Genomic DNA, 19,849 nt, shown 5'->3' with positions numbered 1-19,849 from the left:
GCTGTAGCTGTTTCAGGCCTGGAGAAGGGCTTATGAGACTGAAAGCTCCTTAAACTGCAGTCTGGCAAGATCACCTCCTCCTATCGCTTTGCATGAATACAAGTTACTTTCTGCATCGTGCAATTCTGAAGTTGCAGACAAGCAACATAACCGAAGGGGATCTCTCGTAGGCAGCCAGTGTACAGACATACTTTACCTGAATAATGGCAAGGGTTGGCTCAAGCCGAGGGTTTTCTCTCTTGAGAAAGGCCAAGGATTTTTTTGCATTCTCAGTGATTTTGCTGCAACACAATAACAATAGGCAAGTCTTTCGCAAAATAAATCTTCCTAACATCAGTCAGCAGAAACCTCTGTTAGTCAGCAATACCCTGGAATAAACGGTTAGGCGCATATGCTTTTTTAATCATCACAATTATGCATGGATGTAGACTGCGAAGGCTGGTGCTCAGCAGTCAGGTGCAGGAGTCTGTTAGGACAGACCAAAATACCTTTGTTTTACAGCCGTGCGTGTCGTTGTTCGGACATGCTCAAAACTTTATAGCTAGCCTATGCTATTTCATGAGAAGGCTTGTCCAGCCCTACCACGGGACGCACGGGAGGGATCCACCACCCCGAGCCCTGGTGGGTCCTTCATTCCCATACCCTACCCTAGGCCCAACTGGCGACAGAAGCAGAGGCCTTTACAGCTGGGGCGGCTACAGCTGGACATAGGCGTCGCCAACCCTAACAGCAGCAACTGTTCCATGGATGCTATTCAAAACCACGGGCGGCGGAGAGACAGAGCGGCTCTGTTTGTCACACTGCTTCTTGGAAAAACCAGCGGCAGCCAGGCGCTGGAAAAATTTTCTGGAGAAGTGGCTGCTGGCTCTCCTCTGTTACCTTCTGCACATGCGGATGATGCTTACCCAGCAGGGGATGAAGGTGCCCCCCTGAAGGAGTCTGTCTGTCTGTCCCCCACGGGAGGCAAAACCAGCTGGGGAAAACACAGCCTAGAGCAGTTTGTTGCTACCTCACACCCTCCCCCTTGCAGAAGACAAGGGCCAGTTCAGGTCAAGCCCTGGCAAACTGTCCCAGCTGAGGTTGAGAGGACGCAGGGGGTGGGGACGGGGGGGGGCGGGACCACGAGGGACGGCACACACGACGCGTTCCCCAGGCACGCGTCCACGCGCGGCCTCACCCGCACCACCGCCGCGTAACGGCCGCTCCCCTCGCCCTCAGAATGCCGAAACACAAAAACCGCAGCAACAAACCGGGCGCGGGGGGGGGGGGGGGGGATTTTACCGCCTCCCCTGCCCGGTGGGGCACCACTCCCCCCACCCCCCCAGAAACCACCCCGACGCACTCACTGAGGAAGCATCCCCCCCCCCCCCCCCCAAAAATCCCCCGGTTTTACCCCCCCTCCCCCGGTTGCATCAGCCGGCGCCGCCTCCCCACGTGCGCCGCTTACCGCGCCGCCGCCGCCGCGCCGCCCTCCCCCGGCCGCCGCCCGCACAGACCCCGGCCCGGCGGCGGCGCGGCGGGGAGCGCCGGGGCCAGGCAGCGCCGCAGCGCCGCCGTCCTCATCCCTCCGCCGGGCTCCCGGGTGGCGGCGGCGGCGGCGCCGGGGCGGGCAGCGGGGCGAGGGGAGGGGAGGGCGCTGCTCCGAGCACCGCCCTCGCCCGGCTCCCGGCCCTTCACCCCCCCCCCTTTCGCTTCCGCTTGCCTGCAAGGGAAAAAAAAACCAAATCGCCCCCAAACATCGCCTACGACTGGCAGAAACCACCCTCTCGCGTCCGTCCCGTGTCGTCGTGTCCGTCCCCCCCCAAATAAACGCGAGCATCCTCCCCGCCCCGCGACGCCAAGGAACGGAACCCAAAGCTTTTGCATACTCAACGTTTATTAAAAATAGTATGAAATGGTCCCTGGGAGAAGTTACACTCTAGTAGAAGTCCCTTTTTCTGGCCGTTTGGTTGTTGGGTTCCCCCCTCCGCCCCCCAACTCCACTGATGGCATGAGACGCGAGTTACACAACAATCCCCTAGCCCTTTAAACAAATCTAGATGTGCGTAGGTAAAGCACGGATTTAACTCTATTCGTATTTACAATACTTTACAAGCTATATTAAATAAATACGGGCTCTGCTACGGGCGTCTTAACTATGTACAACATTATTTCTCAGTCAGATTTTACTAGATGCAGGTCCTATCAAAGCGGACACGCTGACTGTAACAAGTATCCCTGTGGTACGAGCTAGTAAGTACCCTGACCAACCAGCCCTCCAAATAAAAATTCCTAGCCAATGCAAGACACGTGCAGTAAATAATTTAATCCATTCTAACGAATTCAAGTCCTTAAATCTTAGTCTACAAGTAATTAGCTGTACACTGATAAATTCAGGTTTTCTTCCTGGTAACCAATGTAGTAAATAGTCGGCCCTTCTGGAAGTACAGTGCTCTGTAGCTGAGGGGAGTGATATGTGGTTAGTAAAAATAGTACTTCAATTAAACTCCTTTATTTAGCGATATGTCGTTAAGTCGGTACTGGCTTTATCCACATAATCTGAAGAATTTAAGCACCAAAAAAGAACAACAGTCACACAAGATGATCAGCGTAGATGCGTTTAGGCTTTCCTTTAGGTACAATGTTTTCAAGTAACAGAATCCAAAGCTGCGCAACAAAGATGACAAAGGGGAGTAAACGTGCATCATATCAGAAAGCCTGTTCTGGTTGTAAATGGCAGCATTTATTCTACACATTATTTGCAAAAGAATGGAATGTATTCTCATTTTTTAAGCTACTTTCATTGGACATAAACTGGATTAGATTCAGCCCCAGCTGGTTTAGAAAATATGAATTTTACCCCTCTCTGCCAGGAAAGATCAATTCCTACTACGGGAGATACGTTCCCTGGAGAAGGCAGCTTGTAACTCAATCAGCAGTATCACTGAAATACCCTGTGGGGCCAAACGTGCCGTAGGATTGATATTTCACCCAAGTACCTGCCCAAGCCCCATCTTCTCTCCGGGTTAGTGACTTTGGGACTTGAATGAATACTTTGCAGGCCACTGCGCATAAAACACAGCTGCTTGGCAAATTCACACCCAGCGGCTTTCCGCTGCTGGGCTCTGTGCTATAAGACACTCAAAATTTTGCCTGTGTGTCACAAATGCCCCGATCACTGCGGGTACCAAACCTGGTCTAGTCATCTTGGCAAGCAGCAGAGCTCCCCTTCTACTGCCCAAAACATCCTCCAGGCAAGGATTGCGTCACATCCACAGATTCACATAAAAAACTGCCACTCCCCATCCTCTGCCTAGCATGCAGTTATAGAAAGCAGAAAAGGCTTCAGACACAGAGATACCAGTCTGGCACCCTTCCCCCAAGCACTAGGACTCAATCTTGTTTAAAACATAAGAAGCCTGTTCCAGAGTAATGTAGCGTATGCATTGGTCCCACACACTTGGAATCTGTCTGACAAAAAGTAACGTGCAAAAAGTATGTGCAATTGCACACGTAGCATGTTGGTGTAATTACCAGAACCCTGCTCAGAAATCTGCAGTCACAGATGCTCAGCTAAATGCTCCCATATGTAACCAGAGCAATTGCGTGGGTATTTTGGACGCAGAACACTGGTCACCAACTCAAAAGTCCGAATACTAAGGTTTCCACATGATAAAACGGTTTAAGAATCAAACGGCATCACAACTGGTTCGATGGTAACTATCAAAGGGTACCGCACCCAACAAGGGAGGAGATGCAAAGGTTAAATAGGAGATGAGAAGTCCACCAGCACTATGGAGCGAGACCCCAGACGGTGCGCACGTGGCCTTTTTCACTTCCAGGATTCTAAACTGTTTCAAAAAGATACATTTCACATCTATTTACAATATTACTGTGATACAATGCCTGATTGTGTAGTATTATGGAAATACATGACGCCATTACTGACTGTCCTAGTATATACTCTGTCACGATAAGGCAGTACAGCTAGAAATTACTGAAAGCATCAAGCAAAGCTACTTGAACTGAGACACTGAAACTTTTCCCTTAAAGACTGGACAATATTCTGCTGACTGGGAGATGGTACTCTCCACAGGTAGTCGTTCAGTTTATCTGAATCACTATATGCAGTCAGATACGGGGTAAGCGTATGTTTGCTGCTGGCGGACTTTGCGGGAGTACAGGAGAGAGTTTTGCCGCAGAGCGTTTCAGAAGGAGCAGCGTCTGTGTTACGGAGTTTAGGATCAGATTTCCTTGTTTGGTTCTGAGAAGTCTCCAGGTCAGATCCATCATCTTCAGACTTTATTTCAACATAGTCATCATCATCCCCTTCTCCTTCTTCAGTATCTTTGAAATTGGAAAAATAGTTCTGAGTGGCCATCTGTGCCGTCAGGGGTGGGGTGGCCCTGTTCACTCTCAGGACTTTTTGAGAATCCTGCAGAATCATATCTGAACAGTTTTCAGGGACCTGCTTTCTCATATCAGGCCCTGTACATCCCAAAGCAATAGCCGGCATTTGATGGCTGTTGAATCGGAAGTTCCTGTTCGAATGGAGCTTTTTCTTGTCCATTTCATTAGGATATACAATTGATTCTCCAGATCTGTTGACCACAATTGAGGAAGATGACTGCGACCTGCTGTATGCCTGCGGCTTTACATTGCTTACTCTTCTCCCAAGGGAGTTATAGATGTGATCTTGATGTAAATTTTCTTTGTTCGGTTGGCTTATAATGGCGCTCCATCTCTGCGCCGGGACATGCAAACAGTTAGAAATCTGAAGGGAAGGCACTGAGCCAGCTGATGGCAACTGCCTGGAACTGCTTTTTGTACCAGCTTCTGTATATGAGCTCTTGGACTTTGGGTCTTGGGATTCAGGCCATGGAGAGAAGTCAGCCAGCTCACCGTTACTGTATGTAGAATGCAAAAGCCAATCTTCTCCTCTCGAGCATTCACTGGCAGCCTGGGAACGGGGAGGAGACACAGCCACGGGCGTGGAAAACCTCCCGGGTGATGGCTCCTGAGGGGTGGCCCAGGCTTCCTTTTGGACCTTAGGTGAACTTTCTCTAAAGACAATTTGGTCATAAAGCTGGGAATATTCAGCTATTCTGGCACCTAGAAAAGAGAGAGAATTAAGTTAGCAGAGGCAAGCAATCCATTCGAACAAGTCATGTGAAAATTTAAAAATCCAAAAATGCTTTGTATTGGTCAAAAGAAAAGTTTACAGCTGTGTCAATATCTTCAGTGGAAGAGCCGTGCATTGCGTTGCATTCCAGTACGTTGTATTGAAGAAAGAAACAAAAAATGTCTTGCAACAGTGAACAGTCATGCAGGATGCAATGTAACGCACGTTCCCATAATACGCTGCTTGTTTCATGGTAAATGGAAAGAACATTCTGAAAATGGCCTGGTAAATAAGATATTTAGGGACTTTTATAAATATCACAAGAATCACAGAATGACACCCTGGTGCATGGAGTCTGCTGGCTCCATGTCTCCAATTTGTTTCAACTGACTATGGACAAAAATAGTTCCAAAGATGTTGCATATCCACAACTTCGCACATTCATTAGAAAGAGCAAGACGACCAGCTCTTTCTTATCTCACCCCACACCTTATAAGTGTGATGTGGATGGTACCTGAGCAAATCTACACAACTTGCTAGAAGGCGAACATACCTGAAAATACACCCTTTCTGTCAAACTCTGAAGATCATGCTATTAAAGGAAATAACTGCTTTTCTGTAAGGAGGCCAATAGCGCTTCAGGCATAAGTTCAATTTCCAGCCTAAGCTGAATTGATCTTTCCTGACACTACCCCACTATTTATTTCCAATTTTATCAAGTAACAACAAGAATTTATTGTGATATGAGGACTATTCATGTTAGAAGTAGTCATAGAAAACTCATCTCGGTGGTAACACAGAAAATACCATACTGACACTTAACTAGTAAGGTGGGTAAAAATTCATAATCTTCCAATTCAGTACAGAAATTTCACTGAAAGTTCCTGAAGAAATGTGTATAGAAATATTTTTGACATACCAATAGCAGGACCACCTTGTTTCTTCTCCTCCAGAATGGCAGCAAGATCTTTGTGTTTCAGTTTCTGTTGTCTGCTAGCTGGCTGTTCCTGCTCTGGACTTTTAACTTTCAAAAGCTGGTTCGCCTTCTTAATTTTTTGACTGTACTGCCTTGCCATCATAAAAACTCTGTTCTTTGTTTTATCTGCAACAGCCAATTCATGTTCCATGCCCTCTGTATGCGCATTGGACAGAACACTATTGGCAGATTCATATGGGCTATCTACAAAAGGCATCTCACTGGAGAAGGAAGATCTCTTCAGACTCATAAAAGAGTTCTCCTTGCACGGTGTAGTGTCTTCAAGCCTGAGATTAGCCTCGCTGAAGGTGGCAGCCCTGGGCTTCACAGTTTTAGGGAAAACAGGAGTTTCTGGCAGAGAGAGAGTAGACAGTGAGTACTCTACATCTTTACTCAGTTCAGGTGTACTACCAGCATGCAACCTTTCCTGCACATCATCTTTACAAACAGGAAAGGCCGCAAGAAGACGGTCTCTTGTCTTTTCCTCATTCTTCCTGATGTAGTTCTCCAGGTCATTCCAAATCTCATCTACTTCCTCCGAGAGTTTATCTGCTGCAGACTTATGGGAGAGTGAATCTGAGTTGGAGGAGCTATCTACTAAGCTCAAATAGTCGTTGTCGACAGGAACACGATGATAAGGACTTTCGTCTTCACTGAACTGGAGGCTCTCTTCAGAAACAAACTGTCGTAGATTGTCACAACATGCAAAGTCTTTTTCCAGGCCCAGAAAACTCCGTCTTTTAGAGCATTTTAAGGGGTCACATTTAAAATTCAATAGTGGTGTTTCTGGAAGCACTATGGTGTCATAGATGTTGTCTTCAACGATCCTGAGCTCATCCAAACTTGAAGTAGGTGCTTCTCTACTGAGTAGTATCTCATCCCTACTAGCACAAATGGAGGCTCTGTTTTGATTTACTGTCCTCTTTTTGGAGGGTGAATCTAAACTGCTTTTGTTTTCAGCCTCGTAGAGAGAGTCTCGCGCAGATCTTTGGGGACCACGGTCTGTCTCCTCCCTTCTTGTCAGACCCATCAGCTTTAAGTCTTCATAGCTTATATTATCATAAACATGTTCAATGTCATCGATGGTCAGCTCCTCTGAAGATTCAGGATACGCATTCATACTGCTCACCTCTGCTCTCTTCACCTCCCTTCGAGAACTGTGCTCCCCCATTTTATACCTTGAGCTGGCTGGACACGTGTTACTTTCCCCAGCACTACTGGCCCGCCTAACAATTTTGTGACGAGTGGGGCTGGAAGTTTCATTTTGATGCACTACCCCCAAGTGCCAGCTGCATGGCCGTCCAGAAGAACCCCTTCTTTCTCCACCAACAGCTGAACTAGCATTGGATGTAGACGCCGATGGTACAAACATCTGATAATCGTCTTCATCATCCTCATTCTCATAAGGTGGACGCCGGCTGGGAAACAATGCCTGTCTGATCTGGTGGTCAGTCCAGATGTTTCTGACAGAGGTACCTCCTCCCAGGATATTCATGATTAGCGAGTTGCTCTGGGGTGTGCTGAATTGTCTGGGAAGCTGTGGCTGTCTAGCTGTGCAGGAAAATGGAAGATCGGTATTCAACTGGGTTGACTCTTCATCTGAAGGGTCCTTGGAGCTCTGCAGAGATTTGAAATATGCAGGTAACGTTAGCCTATCCCCTGCAATAATACAGTGATTCCCTCCATTCACAGAACGGCCATTGCACCAGCGTGTCCCACAGCATGGAGTCAGGTGGAGATGGGCAGGGCGAGCAGGCTCCTCACTACAGGGCCAGGGAACCAAGGTGGCAGTGCCAGTCTGCTTTGCCTCCTAATCCTTACCATGGCTCAGAGTTCACTCCTGGCATTTAATAACATCTTACTTCAAATACAAGACGCTAGCTTCTGCTAACGCATGAGTAATTAAAGGTAAATTTGTTTGGCAGCGGTTAGATTAAACCTTTTATGCTAAATCAGCAGTTTCACAGTTGGATTACGCTAATCTGACTCTGGGCTTGTGCCAAAAGTTTGTTCTCCTCCCTTTTCCCTTGCCTAGCATCCTAGCAGAAAGGTATGTTATGCTCTCGAGCACGTGCCACTGAAAATTTAATTTTCTTTTTGGAGTAAGTTTTCATCCAGCTGTAATGGTTTAGCCCCAGTCAGCCACCAAGCTAGCAGATCTAATTTACAGCAAGGCTACATGTCTGCTACTGGCAACATGAGGGATGCTGTAGATGCTCCTGGCCAGAGATTGGGAAAGAGGGGGAAAGATAATTCCTGTTGGCTTAAGTTAATGTTGATTGGTTTGCTTAGTTGGGTGTTTTCCCTGCCCCAAAAAAGAACGGTCTTTCATCATACAATGAATATTTCAATTATATTCATATTAATATATGACATAAACAGAAGATGACTTATCTGTCTACCTAGGAAAACCAGATTTCTTTGACATACCTATGATGTATAGTAAAATAGAAGTAAAACCAAAAATTATATACCTGCATTTCACACTTGTTAAGATTAACACTTCTCCGTTTTTCAACATTTTCAGCAGCTTGACTATTAAGCCTTTTTCTTCCCCCTTTCGATTTCTGCAGTGAGTTTTGCTGCACTCCCTGTGATTTAAAATAAAAGAGCAAGGGAGGGGTAATAAAATCTACAGTTCTTTGTACAGTCTTGTTCAGAAGAATTACTAGCAGCCAGAACAGTCCAGGATTCCACACCAGGAGGACAAAACGCTCATGAGTAGTCAGAGCATTGCCACAAGAATGATTCAGAGCCTAAAAAACTTTCTTTACAACAACTAATTAAATTATATCAATCCATACAAGCCTGTCAAAAGGGGTTGAAAGCAGAATCTGCGCATAAAAATATAGATGTAAAAGAATGCACAGAAATTGGACAAGGGAAATGGCTTTATCTCTCAGCCAAAGTTATAATAGAAGGAGGCAGTCACACAAAAATTCAGTTTTTGAAGTTGTTTTTGGTTTTAAAAAGGGATGGGGATAGTCTTACTACCACTTACAATCTTGAAAATCAGAAAAAGGTCTAAACTAAAAAAATATGCTGTCATCCAACTTTCCGGGGAAAAAAAAACCAACCCCAACACCCCACACAAACACAGAAAAAAGACACCAACAAACAGAAGGCCAGAATATTACGTGTTGGGCAGCATCCAAATTAACTCAGAGCAAAGGGCACATGTGGTGGGAACGGGGGGAATCTGAGCCGGTATTGCTGCCACACCTAGGATTAAACACTAAGATACTATTATACATTTTTATAGTGGTATTCTTTTGCACTCACTCATGCCAGGAAGAGGGAGAATTACAAGGCCCTGCACTGCACTGATACGAGATACTATTTTATCAAACATTTACAATGTCAATAGTGTAATTTCAAAGATGAAACGTGCAGTAAGCTTCAAAAAGGATTTCAATACTAGGCTTTGGATAATTCACAAAATAAATGGACCACACAAGGATACGACCTCAGCATCAACTAAACCAAACAAACTGAAAATCTGGATTCTTTAATACAGCCACATTTCAAAGCTGGGGGTTTAGTCTGTCAGAAGTACTACATATGTGTGGAAACATCATGCAGAGAGGGGAAAAACTACCACCTGTGCAGTAGTAACAGATAAAGATTCTCGTTTTCAGAAATCCTACTCAGAGCTTCTCATATTGAAGTCTACATGATGTTCCTAGCTATTGCCAGAAGCTCACAGGTAAAGAAACACCACATCACATGTGGCAGTGCCTGAACCTTAACTTAATATTGAAGTCCTTGCATTGGAGACCTGAAGGCACTGTCTCTGCATGTGGCCTAAAAAGGTTTCTTTCATGGCATCAAGCTGGAGAAGCAAGGGAAGGTTTGTGCACAACAGGTAAAAGCAATAGCTTCCTGTCAGAACTAGGCTTGAGGCCTGCAAAGGACTATGTATAATCTCTCTCAAGCAGTGGGGATTTCTTCCTTCTCTATAGGGGCTAATTTTACATTTTCGTCTGGCCAATGCAAAGGAAGTGCTGTGTGAGGCTAAATAAAGAACATTGCTAAGGAAAGTTGTTAACGACTTGTAGACACATGTCCGCCTCCTTGCTGTCTTACAGATAATTTTAATCCCTCTTCTATCCTCCCCAGGAAAAAAAGGATTGTTTTTTTCCCCTCTTTTTCTTACCTGTTCAGACTCCTCTTCATCATCAGCATCAATCTGTTCCGTAGCAGAAGTCTGAAGATTTTCGTCGTGATCACTGCTGTAGGCTGGCTCAATGGACTCTTGAAATTGGCTCTCCAGCCCACTGTGTTCCAATGGAAGCTTTTTCCTGGAATTCAGCAGGGCTTCATTCGATCCTAGTTTGGTGGCTTGAGCTAATAGGGCTCCTTCAATATTGATCCGCTTAAAAAATCCACCACAAAACTTTGATTACAAGTTTACAGAGATTATGTATTTTAGTAAGGCACTGTTTTACAACAGACTTATAGGCAACATTTAAGCTACATTCAGTTAGCTGCACTGAAATGAGATTTATAAAGAAAAAAGTAAACAATCAGTATTCTTCCATAAAATATTTAGAACCGAAAAAATACATGCAAAAAGTCCCACCCAAATCATGGGCTTCAGTGTTGTGGCATCCCAGTGAAGTCACATCTAATGTACCCTGTTTGTAAATCTTCCACAAACACCCACTTTAAATTCTATCCCAAATAAAACCCTAGGGCCTGGAATTCAACATGAGACTTTCAAACTGCACTGGGAACTTAATTACAGATTCTTGCAGAAAATGTAAAAATTAGAAATGCTCATTTCCATCGGCTTAAGCTGTACCTGCTCTGTTTGGTCATACATATGTATATATATGATTTATATATTTCAGAATAAGCTGAAATTTTCCAGTCTTATTTAATAAATACAAAGACATTATGCTTCAAAGAATAAAAACTATCTTTATCTGCAGCATTTCTGTGATTATAGTGGTATTATTAAGTACCCTATAGCATTAGTAATTGATAGTACTGTATTATAAAGTACAACAATATATGGATCAGTCATTTTTTTCTTTATTAGATATTCCTCAAAGAGTTAGCCGTATTTCTATTGCTTTCATTCTCATAATCTTACTGGAGATGCTAAACAACATTTATGGGTTTGTTTCTGTTCTTAAAATTAACACACCCAAGAAGATGTGGATTTTACAGTAAACACCATGCTCCGAAGTATTTGAATGTGCTAAAACAAGGACTGTAAGAAATGGCTTACCTTCTGCATATCTGGATTTATATCTGAAAATAGAAATATACAGTTCATCATAGGTGAATAAGCAAACGGATGTCAGTCTATGCCTGTTTCATCGCTACACTAATATCCCAATTATGAATTCCCCAAAGGGGGTTAAATGCAGCAGCAACTGAGCAAACACACTGTAGGGTCTCTGATAAAACAGAGACAGCATGAGTTTTACCACAGTTCCACCTGAGGTCCTGATTTTGCAACACTGATATGACACGAGGAACTCCTCACAACAGCCAAGACTCTGTGTTCAGCTGCTAGGATGTTTACAGGACCAGAACTCAAGTGTGGAAAAGCATACATTAGACTTAAACACTAACATTTTGTTTTCTTTGCACACTTCCTCCTTCTTCCTCCCTACCCCCTGCCAATGTATTTAGTGGAAGTTATAGAAGATGATCCATATTTACTCATTCTATGAAGTACAGAAGCATCAGGTCAATAAACAGTAGACAAAGTAGCTTACCATTTGACTTCAAAGCTTTATGGACTCTTGACGAGGGTTCTGAAAAAGACAACATATTTAAGCACACCAGCATCCCAATGAAAGCTATGGGCATCTTGGCCAACATTTTATAACACGGATACCAAAATTCAAGCTTCTGAGCCAGGTTTTCATTTCTTAATTACCCAATTTCCGCACAAGAAAGTATTTGTTGAAGTGTCAAACATACAGCTGTTACCAAAGAACATACAAGATCATGTCTATCATAATCAGGATAGAACCACTTCTAAGGCAATCATTATTTCGGGGTGTGTGTGGGAGCAGTGTCAGATTTAAATAATGTTCTGCTTTCCTGCAGGCTTTCCTACATGTGCATTCTTTTATCCATTAGAAAGTACCAACTCTTTTTTATGCATCCACCTTTAGGAATCTATATCCATGAAAATAAGTGCAAAGAGTGGATAAAAAAATAAATCGCACAAACAACAAATGCTTAATAAGGTGCTCCACCCATATCTAACTGTTCCATGTTAAATCTGCATGGAGCGCAGGTTAAAGACCAACCCCACATGCACAGCCGCATCCAACCGTAAACAGCCCTGCTTTTTTTTACTTTTGTCAACTTGGTGGTAAAGGAGTTTATTCACCTGACTTCCTTCTCACTCTGGAAGGAGCAGTGCCTTCTTTAGGCTGGTACAATGATTTCATTTCTCCCTCGGGGCTGTAGTGGAAGCCTGGGTGATCTGTGGAACAAGAATATGTCCAAGGAATAAGAGAGTGACCAAGGGTGTCACTACACGCACCTTGGCAGCTCTGTTTGGAGGCAGTGATATTCTCCCTTTATGACTGATATAGTGGGACTTCATCAGAGCCCAAAGCAACACAAGCAAGATATGCTGCCGTAGGGCAGCTGATAACCACCCAGCCATGGAAACGCTTTGCCCATTTAGTTGTGCCTCACTCCAGATGGCTAACCCAGCAACATCTATCCACCATCATCATGTTCGTTGGCCAGTTTTCAGAGCCTTCCTGACCAATCCTCTACAACTACATAAATAAATAAGCCTGCTTTACTCCAAGACTTCCTCAGCATTTATATCATAGGACTATTGTTCTCATTTCCCTACACTGCTAGGGATCGCTGGCAACATGAAGAGCTAACACAGCTTGCACCAGCAAAGGCAGCAAGCAGAAGATGCAACAGCAGGGACCATGCAGATAGGACTGCTCTCCGAGCGCAGAGAGCAGCATCACATGTGCTTTCCAATGCTGGCTCCTAGGACACACAGAGGTAAACTCTTCAGACATAAGCACAAGCCTCACTGTCCTCCAGCTGCAGGTTTGCCAGCACGAAGAAGTCATAACATTGCTACATACTTCTTCAAGCTGCATTTTTTTATTGCTAACCCTTCAGTGGGTACTAGCCAGAAGGCGTTTATGCTACAACACAGGAAAGATCATGCATTTAGTCAGCATGGAGTAAGCAAAAGAGTAGCCAGTGTTTACAGAAGGTTTTATCTGTGTCTTCCTTGCTCATCATGAGATATAACCTGTTGGTTGCAGATCAGTCCACCCAAAGCATATAGAGCTCCACAGGATCTGCACCTAATTTTGGTTTTCTAGCAAGGTCGTAATGCAAGGAACATACGCCTGGCCTCCTCCTGTCTCAGATGAAACCAACAGTAAAGCCAAACTTTTGAAGATTGTTTTATTCATTTTTTTAAACAGAAGTAGAAGAGAACCAACTTACGTATGGCATCCATTTCTAGAATTGCCTGCTTGGCCTGAAAGAGAAAAAGTAACAAATGAAAAAGATAAGCTGTAAGTAGAAGGACAAATTATGTTTCATATTACAGGCAGTAGTGAGTTTATATGTAAACAGCAAGTTTAATTTTTCAACTAATAAATATGGTTAGCAGCATTATTTTCTATCTTTCCCTGTGCACTGGACACATTACGTATGTGAAGAAGAATTTTGCTGGCAGGAGCTTACCAGAGCTTATCTTCAGGGCTTCACACAAAAACCTGTTTTTCACTGCACCGGGCAGCTCCGCCTCGCCTGTCCACCTCCTCTCTGGCAGCACAGGGGAGGAGCGCGTACCTACAGCACCGGTGCGAGGAATTTCTGGAGGATGTAGTGACCGCACATCTGACCGCAAAAACTACTCTGCCTTCAAATATAGGGGTTGTGCTGTACTGACATCATGCTGCACGCACCGGGTCTCCTCCCTGGAGACGCAAACCTCCAGAGATCTCTCTGCAAGTCCCAGAATTTAGAGCCATCGATACGTGTCTCCATATTCTACCAGGATTGGCACAAAATTGGCCCTAGTGTCAGGGAATCGCGCTTGTGTGTGTGTGTGTGTGTGTGTGTGTGTGTGTGTGTGTGATTCACAGAACATTTCCTCCTTAAAAATAAAATAGCTTAACTCCTTTATTGTTTTTCAACTCTGAAGCTGTTGGTGCAGAAAACGCTATCAACCTTGCTTCCTTTAAGAGTTTCCTTGAGAAACAGTTATTTAAAAAAAAATAATAATCATGATTTGGTTTAAGTAAGATTGAACCAGGATAAAAAGTATCTCATGACTGCTTAAAATTTGTCACATTTTTTAAATAGGAAAAATAATCTCAATGTTTTACCAAGCATATCAGCTAATAAGAAACTAAACTACCCTATGTAACCTGCTTGTCCTTCTACAGGTGCAGTTCAGTAATCTTCCACCAGGCGTCACATGTGGACTACCAGTAAGTCCTCCAAAAGCTGGGCAGAGGGAAGCGTCATAACTAGCAACTAGTTCGTCAAAAAAAAAAAAAAAATTGAAGAAAACCTCAGATTTATTTCGTTAGACTTTTTCTTTCTCAAGTGAAATTATTTCTCTGAGCAGAAAATGGCATTATATTTTTGGTTACACATTTTTTCCAGATAAAAAAATATCCAGTAAAAAGTAAGAAAACAATCTTGATACAAAAGCTGAGATCATGCTCTACCTTTTTTTTTTTTTTTTTTTTACAACCTAATAAACTGCAATGAGTATTTACATTGTAAGCATGGATACTAGCATAAACATTATACCTTCGATAAACTCTGTCAACAAAAAGATAAGAGGCAAATCAGTAACAGCACCTGCTAGGGATTTTTTTCTCCCATAATCCTCTTTTTGTTGAACTGTTGAAAACGTGAGATAGTACAGCATCATGTACATCAGTGACCGGTAATATTTCTAGCAATTACAGCATAAAAGTCAGTGAAAAAAGAGTCAGGGAAACTGATCAGTGAAACTAATACTGAAAAAGAAAAAAGGCAGTAAACTCAGAGGGGTGGGGGGTGGGGTGTCAGAAAAAAAAATCCTGCCTCCACATTAACTAGGGTTAACACCCTTTGAGAGGTGGAATATGTTACACTGGAAACATCACCTGGAGCTCTAAGACAGGATTTCGTAAATAAAAGGACCAGGTTTCCCTACTCCATGACATTACAGCTATGAACATGATACCAGTGCCTCATTTCCTCTGGCATAAAGCTTACTAGCTAGCTCACCAAAAAGGGCCTAAAGGTCCCAGCTAAGATGGGTGTGTGTATTCGTAAAATGAAGTGTGTGCTGCCAGTGCCTTCACTGTTATGATATCTAAACAAGACAGGTTAAAATTAGCTTGGTAACATCTACACATGCTGCACTTAGTGCACCTCAGTGTTGTGCAGACAGGTAGCATCAAGCTAAGGTATGCTCTCATAGTCAAGATTTCTGACACTGTATCTCTGTTACTCATGTCTTAGCGGGCAAATCCTAATATGGACATCAATGCTGCTAACCCAGTTAAATTCTTCTACTCCTGTACTGTAAGCCCTGTAGATCCTTATAGTGGAACTTTCCCATTCATTTTGAGGGACTTTTAAAACATAAGGAAACTACATGTTAATTAACTTTCTGTAAATTGCCATCCATCTTGCAGCTACCAAGACTGCTTGAAGTTAGTACACATACAAGGAGGTGGGGTTTTTGGGGTTTTTTAAATTATTATTATTTTTATTTTTACCTTGGCAGGAATTTTAGCAGGATGATTTTCTAGAATTAACCTCTTCAAGTGAAGAATCCAAAGGCGCTTGTCTTGCTGCGACTTTGCCTGATAAAAAAAATGTAGCACCATGAGAAAATGCGTTACTGTGCTATGCAGGGTCAGGAATAGCATACAGTCATCAGCCAGGATACACAGTGGGCAGGGAGGTTTCTGTCATACCTGGACAGTATGTTGCATCTTGGGATTTTTGTAGTGGAAGACACTAAAGCTAAGTGGTTCCTTTGGTATTACTTCAACAAGCATCAGGTTCCCACACTGTAACAGAAAGGCCATGACGTGAATAACAGAGGAGTTTTGGGGAGACCTGGAGACAGCACATTACCACCTGCTCTCCAACGTACCAGTATGTGAGCTTTGTATGCAAACATTTCTTCTCTTTTTTTCGTAATCAGCAGCAGCTTGTCAAAGAGGAACAATGTGCGCTCATTTTTGGCTCGCTGAATGCGAAATGTTCCTTCTAACACCAGCTCCCCGTAACTCGTGAGGTCTGGCCCTTTCCAGTTAGTGAGCAAACTCTGTATCTCCTGCAACACATCAAAGAAGATCAACCAACACTCATTTCAGAGAACTTACTGAAATGAAAACTCAAACAATCTGTTGAGGCCATTCCCACTCTCCTAATATAACATTCAGCATCCAACAGTGGAAAGTCACCACACGCCAGTACTGAGGTTGCTAGGTTATATGCAACATTGCAGCCAGGTGCTTGGAGGCCTATTGCTAAGCCCAGACTAAAATATGCCCTCCTGAGTACTGGTTACTGCCTCTGCATGGATGCAGCGAAGAGCCCTGAGCTCCCTGGGGCAGCCTGTAATGAAAGATAATGCCCTCATCTCCCCAGACTTGCAGAGATGGAAAACAGTCTGTAATTCAGTTATCAGTCTCTCTTGTGCCTGCTCTGCTCCCCCGTTCTCTATGTCCCTAACCAATCCCTCTTAACATTTCCTTCTCACCCTGGGTATCCTTCTGAAGTTGTGTGGTCCCCCACTGAACAAATTATAATGCTGTGTCTGTGTCCTGTAGGCCCATCAAGGAACCCACTTCTGTGAGGTGTTCAGATTGAAGAGAAACATCTTCCAAGACTAAAGGGCCAGAAGTGATGTGGTCAAGTGATCATTTGAAGATGAAGATTTATTTGTATTTTTAATGACTTGTACACATACCATAGATATTTCTCACCTTATCTATTACTTAAGAAAAAAAGGCTGGAGAAACATCTAAGCACATCTTCATGAGCCTGTGTCACTCAGCTATGGCTATATTTGTTTCCCTGAGTTGCTCGTTTTTTCTGTCAGTGGCAATGACACAGGACTTAAGCACGGGACAGCAAATGCTAAAAGTAGACTAAACCCTAACATCCTAACATCCATTGGACTTTAAACCTGGCAGCATTAGCAAAGCAGGGACAGATTTCCTCATCCTAGGCTGGTCTCTCTAGGACATTACACTTTAATACAACACTGAGCTAGAAAACACCTTGGTACATTTGAAGCACAAATGCAGCTTTGAGCGTTGTCAGGAAGAAAACCCCAAAGCAGCACACTTTGGACTAAACACAAGACTGTTATTAAAAAAAACCAAAACTTAAACGTCAAAAATGAAAAAAGCTGTATTTTATCAGATCTCTTCTGGAACTTGTAAATAAGTCAGGGGACAGCACAGGGATCAAGTCCACCACTGGTGAAGATGACTCTGCGCAGGAACTGCTGCCACAGTATTTGCAGCATTACAGACTGAATGGCTGTGTGATAGCCCACAGAAGACCTATCCTTATGGTTGCGGAAACCTATTTTACTTTTTTAAAGGATAACTATGAACATAAATATTTTCCACAACCCCATACATTTGCCAGCTGAGCTTAATAAATGAAAAAAATTCTTGGTTTTTTTTTTCCAAAAGCATTTAACCATCTTTATTGACAAATATTATGGGTTATCATTACTGAAGACTTATAGCAGACTGTTGTTAGAAGTCATTAGCGTGCATTTCCAACAATGTGTGGCAAAGGTTGCACTGCTGCAGGTAAGATGTTATCAAATATAACCCTATTCTCCCTACATTTAAAAGAAAAAAGTACCCACAAAAAATTAGGGCAAATAAGTTGCATTTATGTTAAAAAGAAAAAAAGGGACAAAGAATAACATGACGTAGATTTCTGGAATGGCATAAGCCCATTACTCCCTTTTATAAACTAAAAAAATCCTCCCAATTTTCTTAAAGCAGTATAAATACTGCTGATAAAAATGTAACACAAAATCCTGACTCACTGGGAAGTTTGAAACAGAATGAGAGACTTGTAAAAAGTCTCCAAAAGAGCCTGCTCTGGATGCCAAAAGTTAGTCAGGGTGTAGCTTTTGTTTTCTGCTCAAAATTCTTCATTTGAAGCGAAGGTAACCTTTTTCTAACTATCATGTTTCTAGGTTTATACTTTCCACAAAGCAAGTGATAATGAGTCTTCAAAAGCCCAAGAGGAAAGTACTTAAACGAGAAGAAGCACAAGAAATGCCTCAAAACAAAATTAATCAGCACAAAGGGGAGAAATCGGAAACCACAGGATTTCTGAACAAAGCCGTGCCCTAAGGTTGTACAGCAGTGCTGTACAATTGAGGGAAAGGAAGAAAGAAAAGTTATCTTAAGTTCCATATTACTGCAAAATAAATGCTTTACAGGATGCTGCTTGTAGGGTAGAGCTGTCTGAGATTTTCCTGCAGCAGCTATGACCATGGTTTCTAAGACCAAACAGCCAGAGGCATACTCCACCGGAGTCTAAATTGTGACTAAGACTAAAAGAAAACTAAAACTAAAACATGTTAATGGTGTATATATTGACAAAAACAGCTCACAAACACCCATAAAATCTCTTTGGAAACTCACTTGGAGCCTGATGGCATGTTCATGTTTCCTCTTCATGTCATTTATATGCCATGCCACTCTCTGCATTGTATCTATGGCATCCAACACCACATCGTAGCCCTCAGTGTCCTTGTCAAGGTGGTTTTCTATTTCCTAGGACAGGAGAGGAAAAAGGAAGTCCTGTTATTTCTAAATTATTTTTCCCAGCCGGGCACAATACTGTGTTTTCATCTGTACTATTTTGTCTTTGTATTGCGATCACTCAAATGCAACGTTCCTGCCTTTGTTACTATTGCATGTTGTAATCAATTTGATTAACACAAGACAACTAACAAACCCAAGCCTTTACGGTCAGTTTAGCAGCAACTATACTTGCAGCAGCCGTTGCGAGCAGAGGACAGAAAGAGAGCGCAGCATACTGACAGGAGACTTTTTCAGGTAGAGTTTAATGGCTTTCTTAAAAGGCAGAACATATCTACACACTTTCATAACTGATGGAATTACACCAGGCATTACTTTACAGCTGGAGTGCAGAAAAGCACCACACATTTTAAATAAGTATCAGTGTCTTTACACTTCACTAGAATGTGACTCTCTAATAGGAAACATATGTGGAAAACATTAACAATAAAGCAGGAATTTCCGAAACTTGCTTAACTCAACTCACTGAATATGGAAAGAGTTCCCACTTCCTCAGTCATTTCTCTCCACAAAATTCTTACCAATCGGGGTGTTTATATGTATTTAGTCCTCCTTTCAACCACCCCCAGCATTGCAAGGTGTGGAAAAATGCTGGTTTTCATTGGAACAACAAATTTGTGTACAAAAGTGTTTAACCATGACAAGAATCTTCCAAACAACTTCAGAATTACAGACCAGTTTTTTTTATTTTTTTATTTTTAAAAAGAGAATTATTTGGATGCACAGACTGATTAAATGTATCTAAACCAATTACTATAAATTCACCACTCCACATATATATATATGCATATGCTGTGAAGTGACAAAGACCGAAAAAGTCTCCATATGTAGAAATCAAACACCCCCAAAATACAGAGCATTTAAGGAAACCCAGAACCCTTCTAACAGCCAAGCCTTGTACCAGAGGCAGGAACTTCGATGTACAGCAGC

The 19,849-nt window shown here is 42.9% G+C and overlaps 2 protein-coding genes across 5 annotated transcripts in view; both read right to left on the bottom strand.

The window, feature by feature from the left end:
• Nucleotides 1–1,680, bottom strand: part of MTHFD1L (methylenetetrahydrofolate dehydrogenase (NADP+ dependent) 1 like) — a 161,554-nt gene extending 159,874 nt beyond the window's left edge. For both annotated transcript variants that reach the window (XM_064447033.1, XM_064447034.1), the window contains exons 1-2: nucleotides 1,448–1,680; nucleotides 197–281 (exon numbers count right to left, since the gene is read on the bottom strand). In XM_064447033.1, coding sequence (XP_064303103.1) covers nucleotides 197–281; nucleotides 1,448–1,563 — 201 coding nt within the window. In that variant the 5' untranslated portion in view covers nucleotides 1,564–1,680. The remainder of the gene's footprint in view (nucleotides 1–196; nucleotides 282–1,447) is intronic.
• Nucleotides 1,681–1,858: 178 nt separating this feature from the next.
• Nucleotides 1,859–19,849, bottom strand: part of PLEKHG1 (pleckstrin homology and RhoGEF domain containing G1) — a 140,224-nt gene continuing 122,233 nt past the window's right edge. For all 3 annotated transcript variants that reach the window (XM_064447030.1, XM_064447031.1, XM_064447032.1), the window contains 12 exons: nucleotides 18,740–18,871; nucleotides 16,207–16,389; nucleotides 16,025–16,120; nucleotides 15,824–15,910; nucleotides 13,539–13,572; nucleotides 12,436–12,531; nucleotides 11,810–11,848; nucleotides 11,314–11,336; nucleotides 10,234–10,452; nucleotides 8,552–8,668; nucleotides 6,021–7,695; nucleotides 1,859–5,091 (listed from right to left, as the gene is read on the bottom strand). In XM_064447030.1, the coding sequence (XP_064303100.1) occupies nucleotides 3,986–5,091; nucleotides 6,021–7,695; nucleotides 8,552–8,668; nucleotides 10,234–10,452; nucleotides 11,314–11,336; nucleotides 11,810–11,848; nucleotides 12,436–12,531; nucleotides 13,539–13,572; nucleotides 15,824–15,910; nucleotides 16,025–16,120; nucleotides 16,207–16,389; nucleotides 18,740–18,871 (3,807 nt within the window). In that variant the 3' untranslated portion in view covers nucleotides 1,859–3,985. The remainder of the gene's footprint in view (nucleotides 5,092–6,020; nucleotides 7,696–8,551; nucleotides 8,669–10,233; nucleotides 10,453–11,313; nucleotides 11,337–11,809; nucleotides 11,849–12,435; nucleotides 12,532–13,538; nucleotides 13,573–15,823; nucleotides 15,911–16,024; nucleotides 16,121–16,206; nucleotides 16,390–18,739; nucleotides 18,872–19,849) is intronic.

Source organism: Phalacrocorax carbo, chromosome 3, assembly GCF_963921805.1.
Source record: "Phalacrocorax carbo chromosome 3, bPhaCar2.1, whole genome shotgun sequence".
Lineage (NCBI taxonomy): Eukaryota > Metazoa > Chordata > Aves > Suliformes > Phalacrocoracidae > Phalacrocorax > Phalacrocorax carbo.
Note: the sequence above shows the minus strand (reverse complement) of the source record. Positions and strands in the feature narration are given on the sequence as shown.